General features: G+C 36.1%; 1 protein-coding gene across 1 annotated transcript in view; it reads right to left on the bottom strand.

The window, feature by feature from the left end:
• LOC123321261 (tyrosine-protein phosphatase 99A) overlaps positions 1 to 20,040 on the bottom strand; it is a 272,028-nt gene that overhangs the window by 9,166 nt on the left and 242,822 nt on the right. Inside the window, exons 5-6 of the mRNA XM_044908704.1 lie at positions 13,747 to 13,934; positions 8,917 to 9,031 (exon numbers count right to left, since the gene is read on the bottom strand). Of these exons, the coding sequence (XP_044764639.1) occupies positions 8,917 to 9,031; positions 13,747 to 13,934 (303 nt within the window). The remainder of the gene's footprint in view (positions 1 to 8,916; positions 9,032 to 13,746; positions 13,935 to 20,040) is intronic.

Genomic DNA, 20,040 nt, shown 5'->3' with positions numbered 1-20,040 from the left:
ACAAAAACATGACCCATCATAATAATATCAATGAACCACCTAATTAGAAACGATCGTACCGGCCATTTTACTATGAATTACAACAGTTAAGAGCACAACCTTCGTTCCCCGTACATCTCTTTAGCGGTTAGTCGGTAGTATTATTGTTTAAACAACTGGATAAACAAACAATCGTATTCATGAATTTGTCACCCAGCCCCGTATTCCGAAAACCGTGGTCGCTCCTGACAGTAAGAGAAGGGGTCAAGCGGGCCTAAACTAAAACGCGCAGAATCAAAAACGAGACAGCGATGCCAATATCCTAAGCATTTCGCTGAATAAAATGAACAGAATAATGGAAATAAAGTCTCCTATTCGGATTATTTTTAAAAAAATTTGAATATTTTTCGATGTTTTGGTTACAAAAACATATTGCTTCTATGATTCATGCCGTCTGTTTCATTCATACTTTCATTCATGGGTGTGAAGGTCGTTGGTGTTATTCATAAATTATCCCCTTCATTGATTGATTATTTGTTCTATGGTCATTAGATGTGTACTATTGTGTACTATTTCTTATCTTTATTTCATTGATTGATCATTCATTCATTAATATGTTTTACGCAACAACCTTATTTAATGAGTGAAATAGTTCAATGAGTAAATTAATAGGAACAAATTATAATAATTAAGCGAATTATTCAACTACTCATTTGGTCTGAATATATTTTCATTCATAAAGCATAACACATTTAAAATAAGCCAAGGTCGCTTATATTAGGGGTAAAATGTACCCAATTACCTCTATTTATTATTAGAAATATTAGTCAGGGAAAAATGGGTTGAAAATTTTGTAAACATGCTCGGAGCTTCTATTTCGAAGTGAAATATTTTATTGATTTAAAAATTCACCATTCTAGCAAACCGAATTTTAAATCTTTCTTCGATAGGATTTCAGAATTAGTTGAATACGGAACATGAGTAGAATTTTTCTTATGGCAGCATATGAATAATATATGAAAGTAGAGTGTAGGAATAGTTTTGTAGAGAAATTTTCGAGATCAAGTATTTTTTGGAATATCGATTCTTGTTGGTACTTTTAGATTAATATTATTAGATCATCGTTTCTTACTAGGTCATTTACTGAACAAGGACTTCGTCTCTGCTGCATTGTGAATTAAACATTGTTTCATGGAAGGTCTCTCTCAGCGTTATTACATATTTTTTAACCTTCGTTCATTTACCAGATTTGCATAAACGAGAGAATTCGAATGTAGGTAAGGAATTTCGCGTTCTAAAAAATGACAACACGGTTTTAAAATGGAGAATCGATATTTTAGGTTCTAATTTACGAATAGTTCACTAGCGAATAATGATGGTCTGTTTCAGTAACACACATAAGAATAGTTCGGTATTGAAAGATCAAAATGCAAAAAGGAGTATCAATCTTTGAGTGGAAAATGATTCTCACCTCCTACCAAATAAATATTCCCCATAAAGTACTGTATAAGTTTGGGAATTAGGAAGGTGGTGAGAATCAGCAAATCTTTGCTAATGCCAAAGTTTCGCAAATATATTTTTGCTTCTTGTGAGAGCCCAAAACGTTTCGATTTTCTTATGAGCAGTAATCCTCACAGTCGTAAACTTTTACTTAGTTCACACACGTCGTGTCACTTTCAAAAGTTCATAGGTTTTTTTCCATACCTAGTAGGTATATAATAGAGAAATATACATTCTGTTCTCCTTTCGGATGAAAACCATCATCAAATCCTTCTACCCCTTTCTCAAATAGGGAATACTTGAGTAGTACCCTAAGATTAAAAAGATTTTTCATATTTTTCGAGAAAAAATTCGAATAATCCTTATACATTTGTTTTGCAACAAGCAACAGACTTTTTTTTTATGAAGATGTAGTGTTGATTATTTTCTCCTATTGTTCTAAAAGTGCCGCATCGCTGTTATATGTCCATTCATAGTTTCCGCTGTGACAAATCAGTAGAAATTGTTCGAAAAAATAATGAGAATTTGCACATTTAACCGAGTGGAAGCGTTATCCATGCATCATTAATGCTGTAACTGATTCATTCATGGTTCTCGTTCGAATGGAAAATGCAATCAAAGATGATAATTATTCGGATCACGATTGCACATTGGAGGTATCTGTATAAGATTTGGGTATTCATCATTCATTCACGTGTAAATTTATTGTCACCTTGAACAATCTCCCTATTTTCTTGCCTCTATGTTGACAAATTGTTATTCTGTACAACCAATATGGTGTATCATTTTTTCATCCAAATATGCAGGACCGATAAAAATAAAAACTTGATGAAAAAAACGAAAACTGTTTGATACAGGAAGATGGATATTGATGCAGTGTTTTTGTTGGAAACTGTGAATCGTACCTCCATTCACAGAAAAGGATTTTTCTCGGAAACTACTACAGATATGTCGATGAAATTCTGTACAAAAATCGAGTACCACCCAAAAATGGTTTCTCCCAGCTCTTGATTCCTGAAAACTCATTTTGAGGTTTATATTTTTGAATGTATCTGAACTGAACTCATTAAATTCGAAATATGAATCGCTATTCAATATAATACTGGAAATTCGAATGTTCAGTCACGGTGTTTCACATTTCATTTGCTTGAAACCTCCATTTGATAACTAATGGATCCCTATATTGAATTTCCAGCATTTTTAACATTAATCCCGGAATTTTTATACTTCGTGATTGTCGACTGAGCTATGGGAGGGTATATTTTTGTACAAAACTTTAACAATTTATGTTAGGCGGTTCTTGTGAAAAATTTTTCGATAATTTTTGGTAGATCTTCATATCTCTGAAAAGAGAGACTGCAGAATTTGAATCCCAAAGGGTTATTTTTGGAAATATTTCCTCAAAATTTGACAAAAATCACATCGTTCATTGAAAATTTCGAAGGCAATGCAAGCCCAGTTGAAAACAAATATACCCTGAAATAAAGAAATGATATCAGAAAGCCGATAAACCATTATTATGAACTCAGTTAACTTATTTTTGTCATTTTCATCCAATCTTTCATATTTATGACGTTGAACTTGTGTTTTAACAAGAAATCCATTCGACATGAAACAATTTCGATACATTCAATCAGATTTTCTTCGTCGTTGTTTTTGACGCTAACCATATCCTATCAATTAGGCGAATATTGTGCTGATTCTTAATGACTCCAATCGTAAGAGTTCCAGCTGAAGATGCACGTTTTGTGGTAACTGAACTAGACATTCAATATCAGAAACCCTATCGTATTTCAATCAGCGAACGTAAACTGCGTCAAGATAATTAATATCTAGGATTTAACTGCAACGCCGTGTATATCCAGAATTTGTTTGATCAAGAAACAGGCAGAGAGAATACAATACATTTATAACGAGGATAATATTGAACCATATCGAACAAATGGTTCATTGATGTATGACTTACTTTTCCCGATTATGCCATGTTATATTCTTCGTCGTTTTGGTGCCAAAAAAAATACTAATCCTCCCTAATCAGTTCCACATCGAATTCCGCTCCCAATTAGGGGTTTGTTGCAGTGAACGGTTGGCGAAAATAATGAACAAGAAATGGGTGAAAATGTGAATGTGAATCAGCACGAATATATTCGGATTTTTCGGTAACAATTTCAGTGTCCAACACTAAGGCCACCCAGTCTAACTAGGTTGTTTATTTTTGGACCTTACATAGATATATCGAAACATATGATTTATTTATTATCATGTAGGTAGTAGCTGCCTGTTAATGAAGTTTCTTCACAGTAACCTTGAACACTCTTGTAATTTTGGCAATTTTATGAAATGTCATCTACGAGAATACTAATTCAATTCTCCACCCTAAATTTTCGATGTCTGAAGTTCCAATGTTGTCATCGAAAAAAGTGAGGGTGGAAGTTTCCAATTTTCAATTTCCCTGGATATATTCCGTAGTGGAAAATCGAATGAGCAAAAATAGGTCACCATCCTTTTGTCTCTTCTTGCTATTCACATTTTAAACTGGGAAATAAAAGAATTTTCCAAAGTTCCCAGTTATCGATACTTCTATACACATACAATCTGATTCTCACACTTCATTAGCCGACTTCATCTCAGCATCTCTGGGAATGCTGGTACGATATTCGAATATAATGGCCCCCAGAGCACAAAAAGAAATATACCTCAGATGCATCATTATTGCATCCCCACATTTCAGTACCTTTCTTATTTTGTGACCGATATTCCCGAACGATGCAGTTTATTCGGAAGCTGAAAAAAGCTGATAATAGGAAACATCTCAGTTATGATAGACTTTACATAAACAGTTCAGTTCATTTTAAAATTTTTCTTCGGATTTTCACAATGACAATTGAAATATCAGGAATATTATGTTTTCTTTTGTGGATGGAGGGATGATTACGGATTTTGGTTCATCATTTGGAACGATAAACATTCTGAGAAAAATTATAGTAACAGGGCTGCTAGGAACAATGAAAGGCTCCGAATTGTTAGGAGACCCATGTATCACATCTTTTGTTGGAACAACTCTATGCAAATGTTGTGTAATCGGTAATGATTTGAACTGAAGACTAATTAATCGGGTTTTCTCCAATATTGCCTGTTTCACCCTAGAAACGGTCCGCCACTGAGAACCGTAAGCGAATTGGGTGTGGAATTCGCATAAGCCGTTTCGAATGTGATACAGCATAAACCCACTCAGTATCGTCCACAGGGATTTACCGTTTATTCATAAAAACACATATTTTCGTACAGAAAGACATTATTATCCGGCCTCCTGTATGCATTCATACGAAAATGAATGAAGCTTCATATGCGTAATGGAAAAATGATTAAATTACCTTAATGAATATTCCGTTTACCTAAATACCCGGAATGATTTTCGTATTTGTTACTTTATACCCTTAATTGAACAGAAATGATCGATCGAAATGGATTCCACGTCCAAAATTTCGAGGAATAGGTCCAGAATCCCCGAATTTTTTCTCCCAAAATAGGTCGTTCGAGGCAAAAATCTGACAGGAGTAATATCAGATGGTGCACCATTTCTGAGTCTAATTTAATCGAGAGAAGAAGCCTCTAGACGACAGACGTTGATTATAAACATGTCCAGATGCTGAAATTTTGGAATCACGAAGAGAAATTTCCCCCTGAAATGTTTTAGAGGAACTCAAGAAACGAATAACAAAATCTGCCCAGATTTTCGCGTAGAATTACCCATTCTAAGGGTTGAAAATCATCATCATCATCATGTAAACGAAAATCATATCTTTTAAAGTGTTTATGCTTTTTGCACTGTTATAGAGAGATTATATTTGCCTTGAATATTCGTCTCATTAAAAAGTGAGATTTTCTGCCACCCTGGTTTGTACTGGGACTTTCCCTCAAATCGCGTAATATTCATTTACAAATGTACGATCTGCGAACAGCAAAAGCTGACACTAAATCACACAAAATTCCTCCATTTTTCACCGAACAGATGAGGTCGAATGAAATATAAGGGGAATTTAAATAATTTCGGGACGAACACTTAAGGAGCTATTCTTTATTCAGTGCAACAACAAACATTTTCAGATACTCGTACGCTGCATTAGCGCCCTCTTCTTGGCTGAGCCTCTCCAGGAGTAAGTGCTTTACTCCCAGACTCAGACCCTCTCAGATGTTTCCGTTTTTTCTTTCTCACGGGAAAATATCAAGGTATTCATTTCCTTACCGAGAGAATGATTAATTCGTCGGATTCAACCGATCCTAAATGGGGCAGTTTCAACTGAAGACTCCCTTGTGATGTTCTCGGAATGTCGAAGGAATAATTCATACAACGAAAATTAATTTCTGCGGCAATTCATAATGATACCGTTTTTGCTTCATACATTTCGTTTTTTTCAGGTTCATTTAAGATATTCTAACCAGAAATCATAAAAAATGTACACACAACTACTTGCATGGAATAGTTGCAGGAGAATTATTTTTTTGTAATCCCTTAATACGAGGATATATTGATATCTAGTTAGCCTAGACCAGTTCCATGCATAAAAAAATATTGTATTACCATAGCGACGAACAATAACTCATTAGAAGTGTCAGTGTGAAGTTTGAGGTCAAAAAAGTAAACCAGAGTTACGCAATAAATTAAAAGAAAGAAGATGTCCATCGAAATTGTGAAAATCGAAAAATTGGAGTATCGAGCCATCACCAAGTACCTGTATTTAAAAGGGTTAAGAGGTAAGCAGATTCACGAAAATATGCTTAGTACCCTTCATGATCAATGTCCTTCGTATGCAACCGTGAAAAATTGGACTGCAAGCTTCAAAAAAGGTGAATTTTCTATTGAAGATGATGACCGATCGGGAATGCCAGTTTCTGTGTCAGTCCCCGAAAATGTTGATGCAGTTCATGACATGATTTTATCAGATCGTCGAATTGGGCTAAAACGGATATCTGAAGCACTGAATATTTCATACGAACGCGTTCATCATATAGTTTACGTCAATTTGGACATGAGAAAAATTGCTGCAAAATGGATCCCCAAATGTTTGAATGTTGACCAAAAGAGTGCAAGGGTAGAAGCATCGCGTTCGATCTGTGCTCGATTTGAAAACGATGTAGACTTCTTAAACCGAATTGTTACTATGGATGAGACTTGGGTACATTTCTACGATCCAGAAACAAAGCAACAATCGATGGAATGGCGACACTCTGGTTCTCCAAGTCCTAAGAATCTGCTGGAAAAGTTCTTGCTTCAGTTTTTTGGGATTGCCATGGAGTAATCATGATTGATTTTTTGGATAAGGGTGGAACAATAACTGGAGATTACTATTCGACATTACTGACCACTCTACGGAAAAAAGTTGAAGAGAAAAGACGCGGAAAGCTATCCAAAGGTATTTTGTTTTTGCAGGACAACGCCCCTGCACACACTTCTCATGTTGCCATGCAAAAAATTCGTGATTTAGGGTTTGAATTACTAGAACATCCCCCTTATTAACCAGATTTGGCTCCATCTGACTATCATCTCTTTCCTCAACGAACAAAAAAAGTTCGAAAGGTCGTAAATTTTCTTCCAACGAGGAGGTAATAAAAGCTGTGGAGGTCTGGTTTGCAGAGCAAGAAGAAACATTTTTTTTGAACATCTAGAGATGTTGCAGGTTCACTGTAATAAATGTATCCAATTAAGAGGAGAATTTGTTGAGTAATAAAATATTTTGACATTGAAATTGTGTTTGGTTCTATAGTAGGCTAAGAATTTCGCAATATATCTTCGTACTCTGATCGTAATATTTTGTTCAAGTCAAACTAGGAAATATTTATACATGAAAAAACGTCCGAATTCAATGCCAAATGATTGAATTGTCTCAGCTTTTCCTTTGAAAGCTTCAACAAAGTTTATAACAAAACAGCAACAACAAAAACTAAACACCATCCTTATCATCAAAGGCATCCTTTTTCAATGGTGATTCCATTCGTGCGGCTAGCGAAAGTAAATCTCAATATGTAAATAAAAATATTTATTTTCCTGAGGACTCCACCAAAAGTATGGTCGCAAGGATTTTTTCTTTATTTATCCAACAAATAGAATAACAGGAAATTTATTCCCGGTTTCCTTGGTCCGATTGAACCCGCAGAAAGTCTTCCTCAGTCTCAATCGAATCTTCACTCAGTAAATAGTCCCCGGGGCAGAGATAATTGTCGAGCTCAGCCATATCCCAAATCTGCCTCTACAGCGTTCCCATTTCAAATATATGTTTCCATCCATTTTCTGTTAGGTTGTTAGTTTGTCTCGGAAGATTTCCGAGATTTGCATAATATATCGATTCCGTTTATTAAACGGCTCTTTCAAGCTGTACGCCTCCTAGTCCCAAGGTAGCTATTCTTATATCTTATCCGACCGCTGTTCTACATTTTTCAAGTATGTGGTCAAACCGGGGTTATATCCTGTAATTTACTGTTCTTTGGGACTAACGCCAAACCGGCATATTTTAACCGACTCCAGAAAAACCCCCGTTTTTACTATATTCTATCAGAGATAACCCTAGCTGTCCCATGCCCCAAGAAATTTCTTGTCCAATATTATTTTCATTCTTGATATTCGGTTTATAGATGAAAATTTGAAACGAACAGAAAATCCTGGATATCGTTGAAGAAGTGGATCTGTTTTTTTGGATCTCAAATTTCCTCAGATATATCTCTGTCCTCAAATCTTAACTGGAAAGTTGATTTGAACACAATAAAATTTGGAATGTCTGTTGTCTTCAGCCAAGGAGGTGTTCAGAATATATTTTTTCGAGAGCTGGTGACCAAAGGGAATGAAAAACTTCAACTGAAAATTTCACATCTTCGCAAAAACCTAGGGAAATGAGGGCTCTGAGAGTGTATTCTGGGTTGCATACGACAGCGGCGCATTTATTTCTCGTCCAATGCTGAGATGAAGGGATCTCCGATTATGTATCGCGAATCTGGGAGTTGTAGGCATTGGGAGCCTTCACATTCACACATTTAGTTAATAAATTGTCCCTCTTATCCAGAAAAAATATTCAGCAAAAATATCTAGTAGGATATTTTTTGATTTTCCATTCATAGTTCACAAGAAACGGTTGCAAAGTGGCGAATGCGCCGGTACATCATTTTTATTTCTTCCAAGAGACAGAAAACAATACGATAATTTCTAATTATGAAATGAAATTTTGATTCATACAATTACGCGAAAAATAGTATCAACAACTACCAAGAAATAAAGGGTAATTAACTCGAAAACAATTCAAAAGAAAAATTGATCGAAATAGGAAGTGGAAAATCAATGAATAAGGCTACTGGATTCAGAAATCAAAGCTTCAGGCAATATTCATATATCGATTTGTTCACCTGGCTTCAAGTTGTTACAGTATATTCCAATTGTTTCTCACTTACCTCCTTCGTCTGTCATAACAAGGACTGTTGTGTTAGGTCCAGGACCTTCAGGGTTGAAAACTTGTAGAGATACAAGGTACTGAGTGTAAGTTTCCAGGCTTTGTATTGTGTGGCTCTGAAAATGTAATAATTTCTATAAGAGCACTAAAATTCATAAATTTCTCAAAATTTTTGAAAAATTAACTATGAGACACGCAGATATTATGGGATTCCACTCATTTGAGGTTCATATAACATAATTCAGTCCCTGAAGTTGTTATTGAGGGTTTAGGAAACATATTCTAAAGGTGATTGAGTGGAGAAGTATGTATATACAATTAATACGTTGCAAATTGGCGAATGCGCAAACAATAATATTTGGGACACATATTTGTAAATTGTGAAACATACAAGAAATGAAACTTATTTTTGAAGATTACCATGTTACAGTATTCGCTTGGCTCATGCTGCAAAGGATGCCAATGGTGCATTATGTGCTAGTTGTATCAATTATTATTGCGTGCTCAAGAGGCTCTAAGATAAAGGTGTTATAGTTATCTCACAGTGATTCTACAGGTATTTGCAACTTTTCACTGAAAAAAAAATGAATCTTGAAAACTTGAAATTCATGTTACCCCATGGAGATTATAGTTTCGAAGATATTTTTCGTTTTGAGTGAACGTTACAAAATATTAGAATCTTGCATAACTTTACAAAGGAAGATAATTGAACCATAGTCTATAGGAACTGTGTTGCTGAAAATTTCCTATAAAACCATTATGTGAAATTTTGCTAGAGATAATTTGCACATCCATACATTTCTTCTGATGTTTGTGGGAAGTTTGAGGGTGACTCATTAACAACTACGACCGAACAGTTGCAAAATGGCGAAAGCGCTTCACGTTTCCCACTACCATTTGGAATTCGTCCAACTCTTTTCAATATGAGACAAGTGTGTATCAAAGTGAGTGAATGTTAATTATTCTGTATCAAATATAGAACAGACTTTCGTAATTACAAGGTTATTTGTTGAGTCTATTCTTGAGTGTTCTTAGAATCATATTGTTGATCCACTGCAAAATGCGTGATATTGAGCGCTATGATTTCTTTCTGTTATATTATGGACCACATCTCGAACTTGTGGAACTCATATTAGCGCAAGTATATTAGCACTAAATTTTATTCATATTCCACGAGTAGGACGTTTGCTTCAAATAATACGTCTAGAAAACTAACTTTCTGAGCCAGTGAAACACTGCATTCTTGTGAATCATATGAATTACAATAGAAATTATATCTGGCAATCATAATAGATTGATAGATTCATTCTCCTCAACATATACATCAAGTAAAGTGATACCTATCGTCAATGAAACAGAAATACTACAAGAATAAAAAGAGCTCTCAGATCTCTGATGTGAGGAATTCATGAATGCTGTAGAGTTCTATTTTTCAATCGAAAATTCTTTTACTTTTCATTATTAGAATATCTTTGGGAATTTCATGGGAAAATGCTATGCAGGAGTACTACGTATTCTTCCTCTGTATGCGTTGCAAAGTGGCGAATGCGCAACACTACTCTGATTTTCCCACCACCATGTTTCACATTTAGAGCTTTCGAAACTCATTTGATTCCGGTCCAATATAACTATGATGTAAGTGTTCAAAAATCCAGTAATATTCCACGTATCAAATATGATACAGCAACTGTTGAATAATAATACACCACTTGCATATTACGTTGGGGAAATTCAATTTTAACTTCGCGAACCACGTCCGCGAGTGAAATTGGTTGAAAATATAACCTTCTATTATCGAATTATATTCCGTCTCTCAAGAATTTAATTCAGAATTAATTGTTAGTCGCGTTTTCATTTGTCGAGGAGTGGATACTCCTCGCTAGTTCAAAAATTTCCAACGTCAAGCGACTAATTGTTATTTAATTGATAGTGGAATAATTAACAGGACTATGCAATAACGAAGAGGCTGCGTTTTGAGGAAAGTATTGGTTCGGAATGACAAGAAGGCTGTTATGCTAGCTTATAATCATGATGAACTTGAGAGACTAACGATGAAACTATACCAACAGCTTAAGATTTTGATCATTCATTTATATTGAAGTTAACAAATTAAGATTGAAAGAATATATATCCTGAGTAATCCCAGGGTTTTCCTAATGGCGTGAAAAAACATCGGAGTTCAATAAATTATTCAAAGTGTTTGGGACAATCAACACTGCGACTCTGATAAAAGAATAATGATGACAGCTCGGGGCTGATGGTCTTTTGGTCGGTTACACACGAGATAATCTCATAATTATAACGTAGCTACAGTTTATGTATCGGTAAACACTTCAGCCATATTCGACGCGTTAGTTGGCGTAGAAACGGAACGAAATCCGATGACCAGGTCATCATAATTGTCGGGCACAGGAACTAACCCAAAATCCCGTTCCATTTCAGCAGGATTCATTACACGGATCGAATCTGATTGCCTGATACGCAATCAGCTGCCCAGCAGTTTGATTCGCTTGGAGGGGTATCGAGATTCTTGTGGTCTATGATCTGCCCTCAATATCACGTTGCATGGGAATTTACAAGCATCAAGGCCCTGAAATTATCCTTCAATCGGCATTACTTTATTCGGAACTATCGGCGATAAGAAGACCAATATATTATCTTTCGAAAACCAGCTGTTATTGTCCTCGAAGGGTGCTCCTTCTCTCTACAAGCTTATGAAGAAGAGAAAGAAGTGTTTTTCATGTACTATCGCCCTGTAGGGGGTGAATGGTGAAGAATGAAAACCAAAATGAGATCAGAAGACACTTCTTCACACAATAATCGATCTTTTGTTAATCCTTCTGGGGAGAAAAAAGTATTAATCTCTTTATAATGAGGCTATCATAGCTCAATCTGGAAAGCATTGTCTTCACATATCGATTCATGGCATAAAATACAGAGCAGGAGTGAATAAATCAGCTGGAGAAGATGAGAAGAAAACATTCAAAATTATGTATTAAAAGATCGAAACGAAAATCTATATAATTTACACATACTGACTTTACACCCTTAGAACTTTACAGATGCAGATCATTCATTCTTCTAGATGTTAGAGTTCGAGAATGTGAAAGCTCGAATGTGAAGACACATAAGAAAGATGACAAGCAGATAACGTAAAGTTGCTCTAGTTCCAAACTATCCATCTGCTTATTCTCATAACTGTTTTATCACTATATTAAACCTTCGTTTCGTGAGTGATTTGAAGCTTCCAGTTGGAGGAAGAAGGGATGAATGGTGTGACACGGAAATGCGATTTGTTCCCTTTGTTTCAGAAAATTGAATGTCTCTTGCGTTTTGGTTTCCAGACACATTACGTTATATCCCATCATATAAGATAACGAATATGGAGCTTTACAAATTTCAGGAGCTGTGTGAGCAAACTGTGCTTTTGTTAGGATATAATCGAGTGCATTCTTCGTTTTGTGCTTGGAGTAAGGGCTGTAAAATGAGATTAATCTGTGCCTTCCTCATTATGATAATTGAATGATGAAACAGTGATATAATTCACAATACTAAATGAATTATAGTGATTTTTATTGGATGTACAAAAGAAGTTGATGAATGATGTTCTAACAAGAAGGTGATGTTAATATTGCCAGATCCCAAACGTAATTTTTGTTATCAGCATCAGCATTTCGTTCCTCTAAATGCTACGAAGTTACTTGTTCAAATCACACTTCGTACAGGCCTTGTTTTGATGATGGCATTTCATCTGGCCTTTTTGCAGATAGGTGCTGTTGTTCTGTTTTCATCCAACAGTCCTCACGTCAATAAGATCGATACACTTCTCAATGATTCTATCAGTATTTTTACTGGAACTATCAGATCTACACATCTGCATTGGTTACCAGTTCTTTCAAACATGGTTCATCCTCTAGGCCAGGTATGAAAGAAGGAGTTTTTGGCATTGTTAGAAAAAACTGCTGATGATGTTCGAGCCAAGAACTCATTACTGCTTCAGATATGGCCAAACTGGCATTTGGAACTCTCAAACGGCAAAAAACTGATTTGTAACTATGTTTTGGACGATTCGCTGGTGTAACCTATCTGTGAAAAAAGAGGTGGAGCAGAGGTTCCACTTTGAAATCTCAAGCCACTTGGACCCTTGGAATGATTTCAAATTGTGGAGCAGTATATCACTTAACAGAACACGAATTAGTGGTAATAACCCTAGATGTCTCATAGATATCTCCTTCCAACTAAAACGACTTTTATCTTCAGCGCGTGTTCAAGAAACTTTATACGAACGTGAGATATCTTCATCTCCCCTAATTCCTCCCCAATGCTATGTGTCCCAACAAACTGCAGGCAGGAACTACCTAATTTTTCGATTACCCTATGTGCTATCTCGTGACGGCGAAGCCATGTAGATATCAGATTCATACATAAATCCCCTTAAAAATAACCGAAATGTCTCAATTTCGCATCCAGAGATGGGAACAGTCATATTTCGAGTTAAAAAGTTTGATCTTATCGCGACAAAATATTTCCCTAATAATGCTGCCATTCATCTTGCCACCTTCTCAACTTCAACGATCCTTTTGTGGTCGTACATCATTGATAAGATGATATGAAGTTGAGGAATGGAACACTTAAGCCACGAGGAATGGTAATCGCCGATACTGAACGATTGTACTGAAATTAGAACGCCATAACCCGAGGAAGAAATGGAATTTTTGAGGAAAATCTTCAAAGAAATGCTTGTACACTATGAACATTACCAATTGGAAGGTATCTTACTCTAATAACGTAAATATCGATGTTTAAAGGTGGACAATTTGATGGTTCTTACCTCAACAGAAGGATCTCTTATGTATATCTCTTTGAAAGCCTCTTCTCCTCGGTCACGTGGCCTGTAGGCTATGCGATAGCCCAAGAATTCACCATGGATGGTTTCCTTGTGTGGAGGCCTCCAACTTATATGCAGGGAAGTTGAAGAGGTATTATGAGCGTTGGTGATTACTGGTTTACCAGTAGGTGCTGGAATGAATTGAAAACACTATATATTATCCTGGAAACTAGATAAGAGTAAAACAAATAAAATTCCGTCAAGAAAGTTCTGTTAGGATTTGCATATCATAATCGTTTGTGTCATATTGCTACTGTTTATTCGATACCCTGGCAATTTACTGACGTATTGTCTCTTTTAAATACCTAGATTGAGTTCAATTCTTAGATTATAATGTTCCATAATGGGAGTTTATATCGCCGAGCCATTAGGTCGTCGATTTTACGATTTACCTTTTACATAATGTATATCATGGAGCTCGTTGCAAGTACAACACAAATGTTTCATTTTTATTCCTCGATACTGGTTACTACACAAAAGTATAGAAGTATCCAGTTGAATTAATTATTGATGAGAATCAGGCAATCATAGGAAAGATTGTGGAAAATGTGGTAAAACCTTGATTATCTGGAAGGGCTTTGCTGCTTCAGTCTCTATCATAAATGAGAAAAAACATCAAAACATCTTTTGATAAGATAGTTGGTAACATATTTTGAGATTCACATGACTAAAAAAAAGGTCTTTGAATGAGAATTGTTGGTCGAGTGGGAGTTGATTTCTGAAATATATTTAATCAGAACACGATTTGAGGAGGGGTGTTTTTTGATTGTGAATTTTATTTACGAAAGTTCCGATTAGGCTAAAACACAATTCGAGGGTCCTCTTGTGAAATACTTCAGTTATTCATGATAATTAATTTTCCCCGATAAAAAATCATCTATACAATTTTCCATGATATATTCCATCACGATGTTATATCTTTATACATACAGAACCACGCTTTTACATCCTATGAACTGGTTTTGGGGAGAACGGAAATATATTTACATTAAATTCCGATTTGTGAAACGCCCTGACATCCACTGATTGAAAAAAACGGCAAAATAAATACATATCGAATATTTATGCATTGGAAAGTGAAGTCAGATTGTCGCCGAAAATGATTGAATGTGGCATTCAGGCCAGATATATTTCACCAATCCAATGGAAAACTACAATCGGAATGGACTTGAATGGATTTAATGGAAAAAGTCGATATTATTTCGGGGAACTGGGGAATCGTGAAACTTTGAATTTTTCGTTAGATATTCTGGACAGTCAATCAATGACTTTCCATAATTAGGGTCTTTGTCGTATTAGGCACCTTTCGCAGATGAAAATTGATTAATGAGTGAATGCTTGAATTTCCATTCAGATATGTACAATCCTTGAAAGGATTCGAGAATCCTCCTTTTATGTACCTCTATTGTTTCAAACCATTATCTTCCCTCGACTCGGAATCTTTAAATTCACCTGAGTGAAACCATCGCTTCAGTATTCGACATTGAGTTTTTCGTTCCAGTGAATTTTTTCAATTCGATCTGTATAAATTTTGCATTTTTATTTCTGTCGCCCCCAGAGGGAGATGGAAACGAAACAAAAACTTCCTACTATTCCCCGTAAAAGGGATCAGAATCAGTAATCTCGGGCCTTTCATGGAGATAAACCATATGCGATTTTCTCAGAGCTGAAGATATTATTCTATATTCCAACAAATTCACCAACTTGGGAAAACGTTCTGAATGAAAAAGGGGAAGTTGAAGGCTCGCTCCGAATGACTTATTCATTTTCATATTCCGTGTGTGTGTGTGTGTGTTGGCTCATTATTTCTCTTTCATTTCATGAAGCCATCTCGCAAATTATGCGGTGAATACGGTAAACGGCATGCAGAATAATTAATTGACTGTTTCATGATCATTTCTTCCTTCAATTCCCAGTTTTAGTTCATAATTTTCAATAACGAAAATCGAGCAAAACATGAGGCCAAACGAAAAAAAGACTCAGTGTTTTTTCAAAGCCAAATCGAACATCTACTTAAATTCTTCCAACTATACCAAATCAGAATCGTTTTGAAATATGATTCAAAATGTTCCACAATGCAAGATTAGAATGGGAAATGAGAGTCCCTACAAGTGAGCCAGCAAACTCTTCAAATTTCAGTTCACCATTTTTCCATGCTTGATTTCGAACTCCTCCATCTGTCTTTCAAGCTCCTTCTCCCAAGCTACTGGAAGGTTTATCCAACAATAGTTCTCCCAGCTTTCGTCTCGAATCAGCCAATTTTGAGAGTAGATAATCCAAAATAAAATTCGAAAAATGTCTGGTATACTGATGGCTAGAATCAGAAAGAGGTAGAGGTATTAGGGTATGGGGATCGAAATTGAGGATCTCAATGCACCAAGGACATGATACTTCTACAGTTGTCTCAAAAAAATCCTTATAACAGGGCGAAGTGTGAGATTCCTGGATTCGTAAAGCCAGGGTTCTCTGCTGTCATCAGAATGCCCCAATATCATCGAGCAACTGGCCAGGACATTGTGGCATTGGAACAATGAAAGAGCTGATGAAGAGAACCAGTGATGGTAGAGCATCGAGAATGGATGGAAAATCCCACAGCTACAAATGAATGGAAATGCGAACTAAATCGCATCCTGCTTCTGCCAAACTTTTCAAAGGTAATATATTCGAGTTGAATTGCGAACATGTTGTTATGGACACAATGAAAAAACAAGATCCACTTCAGAAATGAATAGAACACGATAAAGTTCTCGTGAGCAAAGTTTTTCCCATTCACGAAAGCCTCTACGAGATGTTCTCAAGTCTTTGAATCTGTATAAAATACAACAATGTCCGAACGAGCACGAAAGTTGAAAGTAGTGCAGAGTTCACATTTCAAAAGATTAAATTCCATGAGCACCGAGCAAATATAGTTTTCTGGAAGTCATTCCGGAAATAAACAGCTCCACCGGCGTGAATAACATCAAATAACGTCAATTGAACCAACACTTTTACAAAAGAGAATTCTAGGCTTATTTAGGAGCAGAGTTCAGCAAGTTATGTAAACATATGGAATTGAATACAAGGCGACTTCTGCAGGAATTATAGATTGGAACAATAGTTTTCAAATAACCAGGAGCATGGAAAGTTGGCATTGTCGTTTCTTAAACTGTACACTGTTTTCCTGGATATGCCATATTCTGCACTTTATGATCAAGTGGAAATGCTGCAATGATCATTTCTAGTCGATCCTGAAGTATATTTTATTTGAACACTTCTATGTTGAGTGAAAGAAGTACAATCCCTTTAATTTTCCTTTTCTATCTTGATAACTTGATCGAACCAGTGAACTTATGTTGATTCAACAGATACTTCGGTTGTTCTATTTCCGTAATAAAATCAGAATAGGTGGAACCAATAACTTTTTATCTGCAAAAGGGGGTTCGTCAAAGAAGTCTTTCATTATTGTCATTATAAATCGCACCGTTGTTAAAATGGACGTACTTTTATGTCGCTTTCCTCCAGTTTTTCACTTTAACACATCATGACTCTTCAATTATCCCCACCTTCCTGTCTCTGGTTCGATATCCGGTTTTACCTTAGCGCATTTTGTGTTAACTGAACCTCATTTCTAGGAATAGGGTCGGATAGTGTACCTAAGTGGGTTCGGGCAATTTAAAATTTAAAGTCAGCTGTGATGCGATGCAAACTGCGAGCTCGGAAAATTTGTGTTGTCAAGACTGTTAAAACCGTGAAAATTTAAGGGAAAATGCAGGAAGTGTTATTTTAGTGATGATAAGCCAAAACGAGGATGAGCATTGTCCTCTGATTTGGATGGCATTCATTTTTGCGATTTTCAAACGTCCTCTGATATATTTCTATCTCGTTGAGGTAACATTTTTATCGAATGAATGTTAGTTTGAGAAGGTTCGGTTTGTTGATTTAGATTACACAGGTCTGAGATCGGAGCTGAATGATTTTTAGATCCCTACTTCCTCAGAACTGTTTGAATTATTGGAAAAAATTAGCTGCAGAACCAAGAACATGTAAATCAATTTAATCAAGTATTTTCACTTTTTCTTGACAGCTGCTTTGAGGAAAGAATCACAAAACACCAGAAAATATGTACTCCTGAATTCAATCATCGATCAAATATCAAATTTGTTAAAACATTTTACGTCTTGTCATACAGCCACAATTTTCATTGGTTCGCCACGCTCCATCATCCATTATGTTAAAAAATTGAATGCACGAAGTTGTTACGAATAATAAGGCTCGAATTTATGAAATTCAAAACACAATAGCCATAGTTTTGCACATAACTCAGTTCCCAGGTGATGCCTTCCTGGGGCAGCAACTAGCTCAATTAATCATTTTAAATTGTAATTGGAGCTCATATGTGACGTAGGTTCGATCTTAATGAGCGAGTCTTAAATCACAAGAGATATGGAACACGAACGCTCCGGATATGACTGATATGCAGCAGCATAACTGAGTTATGGAAACTGAGGATTCGTTCGAAAAAAAATCACCAGCCATAAACTTGAAAAATCATCGCATTATTGATGATACACTCAACGTACAGCTTCACAATAGGTGTTGCTGACAGCTAAATTTACCAGTCAAATCGCTGGCCTATTTCAATGATATACATGACCTCACTGAGGAGGTACTTTTTCTTCTATACAAAAGCTCAATGACTTAAACAGGTCCACTGATTTTTCCATGGGTCATCCCTTAAATACTTTCTGCCTCAATAGGTTTATGATGTGACTGACCTAAGCCCCTACCTCTACCTCATTCTGAAGTGAGAAAATCTTGGAAATATACGGCAGTGCTTTGAACACCATTGCTGTAGGTTTTTCCATTTTATTGAATCATGAAAAAATTGACTTATAAGTCTTGGGTAAGTTCAGAATTTCCCCATAAAATATCTGGTTTGTTTTGTTTCAACATCATATTTTCAATTTTTGATCGCATCATCCTGATATCCGCCAGAGAAAGTTTTGCGTTGGTCCTTATAACTCGAGAGGAAAGATCCATAGATGCGAGTGCTCTTCGGAATGGTAAAGCAGGAAGTAAATGACGCCCTCCTCTCCAATAATTGTCAAAGCTTCCGTCTTTATAAAAAGATCCTATTATGGCAGCTCCGTTCCCTCCTCGAACCTGGGCTTATTTGAGCCTCATCCAATTTTTTCCACAGCCCGAAATGAATTCTCCAAACAACGGAGAAGGTCGCTTATATCCTTTCAGTCGAATTAACGGTGGGAAGACACTTATCCCCCAATTTCACGCTAGTTAGTATAGGAATTCACGTCTGCGGAACATAAGGGTAGCAATGCGTATTATGAGGGATGAATTATGAGAGGAACAGACCCCTGTCTAGATTTTGTATTCCTTCAGTGATGTTTCCAAAACAATGTCACTATTTGAGGAGGACTTAATGATATATAATCTGATGAATAACCTAGATCTCAAGTGTAAGTGTACAGGGTAACATTAAAATGGAACACCAAATACTTAGAGACATGAAAAGTGTTACATCCAAGAGGAATAATTTCTTGAACTTGATATTTTGGTCATTTGCAATGTTTGGAGTTCCACAACAAAGGCATCTCCTGTTTGAATCCTTCTCATGGCTGGATAATCGATTGTCCAGTCATGAGAAGGATTCATACCCAAAGCTAGAAAAACACAGAATAAATCCTTCCTTGCTAGATGTGAAACGGAAGAATTCCATCTGGTAACTGTCTGGGATTTATTAAAAATTGGTATATTCTGGTACATTTTTGAGTGAGACCTCCATTTGGAATTATGGAAGAGCTGACGAAGCAGATGAGAAAAAGCTCCATCAGTTGAGTACACACATCTGTCATTTTCTAACAGCGGTAATGACATTTCGCGGGCTGCAAGGAACATGTCCGCCTGAAGTAGAATATACTGTTATTCGTTCAAACCTGACATCGATTCTTGCTTTATTTTTGGCAACGTATTATTTGCGGTCCGGAGGCTTTCTTTCAAATGAAAACAGGAATGAATGGGAGAAAAGGAGGAACATGAAAAATGCATGAACACGAACTCCGAAATTGAACGCTTGATTTTCAGGCAAATAAATTTCGTCTCATTCATTAGGCCCCTGCTTGCCGTATATATATATATATATATATATATATACAGAGTGTGGCGAACCCACCAGAAATAAGATTTTTCGATTTGTTCTGCCAACAGAATATGAGTGCCTTTGGGGTGGCAGCAATGAAG

Source organism: Coccinella septempunctata, chromosome X (assembly GCF_907165205.1).
Source record: "Coccinella septempunctata chromosome X, icCocSept1.1, whole genome shotgun sequence".
Classification (NCBI taxonomy): Eukaryota; Metazoa; Arthropoda; class Insecta; order Coleoptera; family Coccinellidae; genus Coccinella; species Coccinella septempunctata.
The sequence above is the reverse complement of the archived record's forward strand: the minus strand, read 5'-3'. Positions and strand labels throughout refer to the sequence as shown.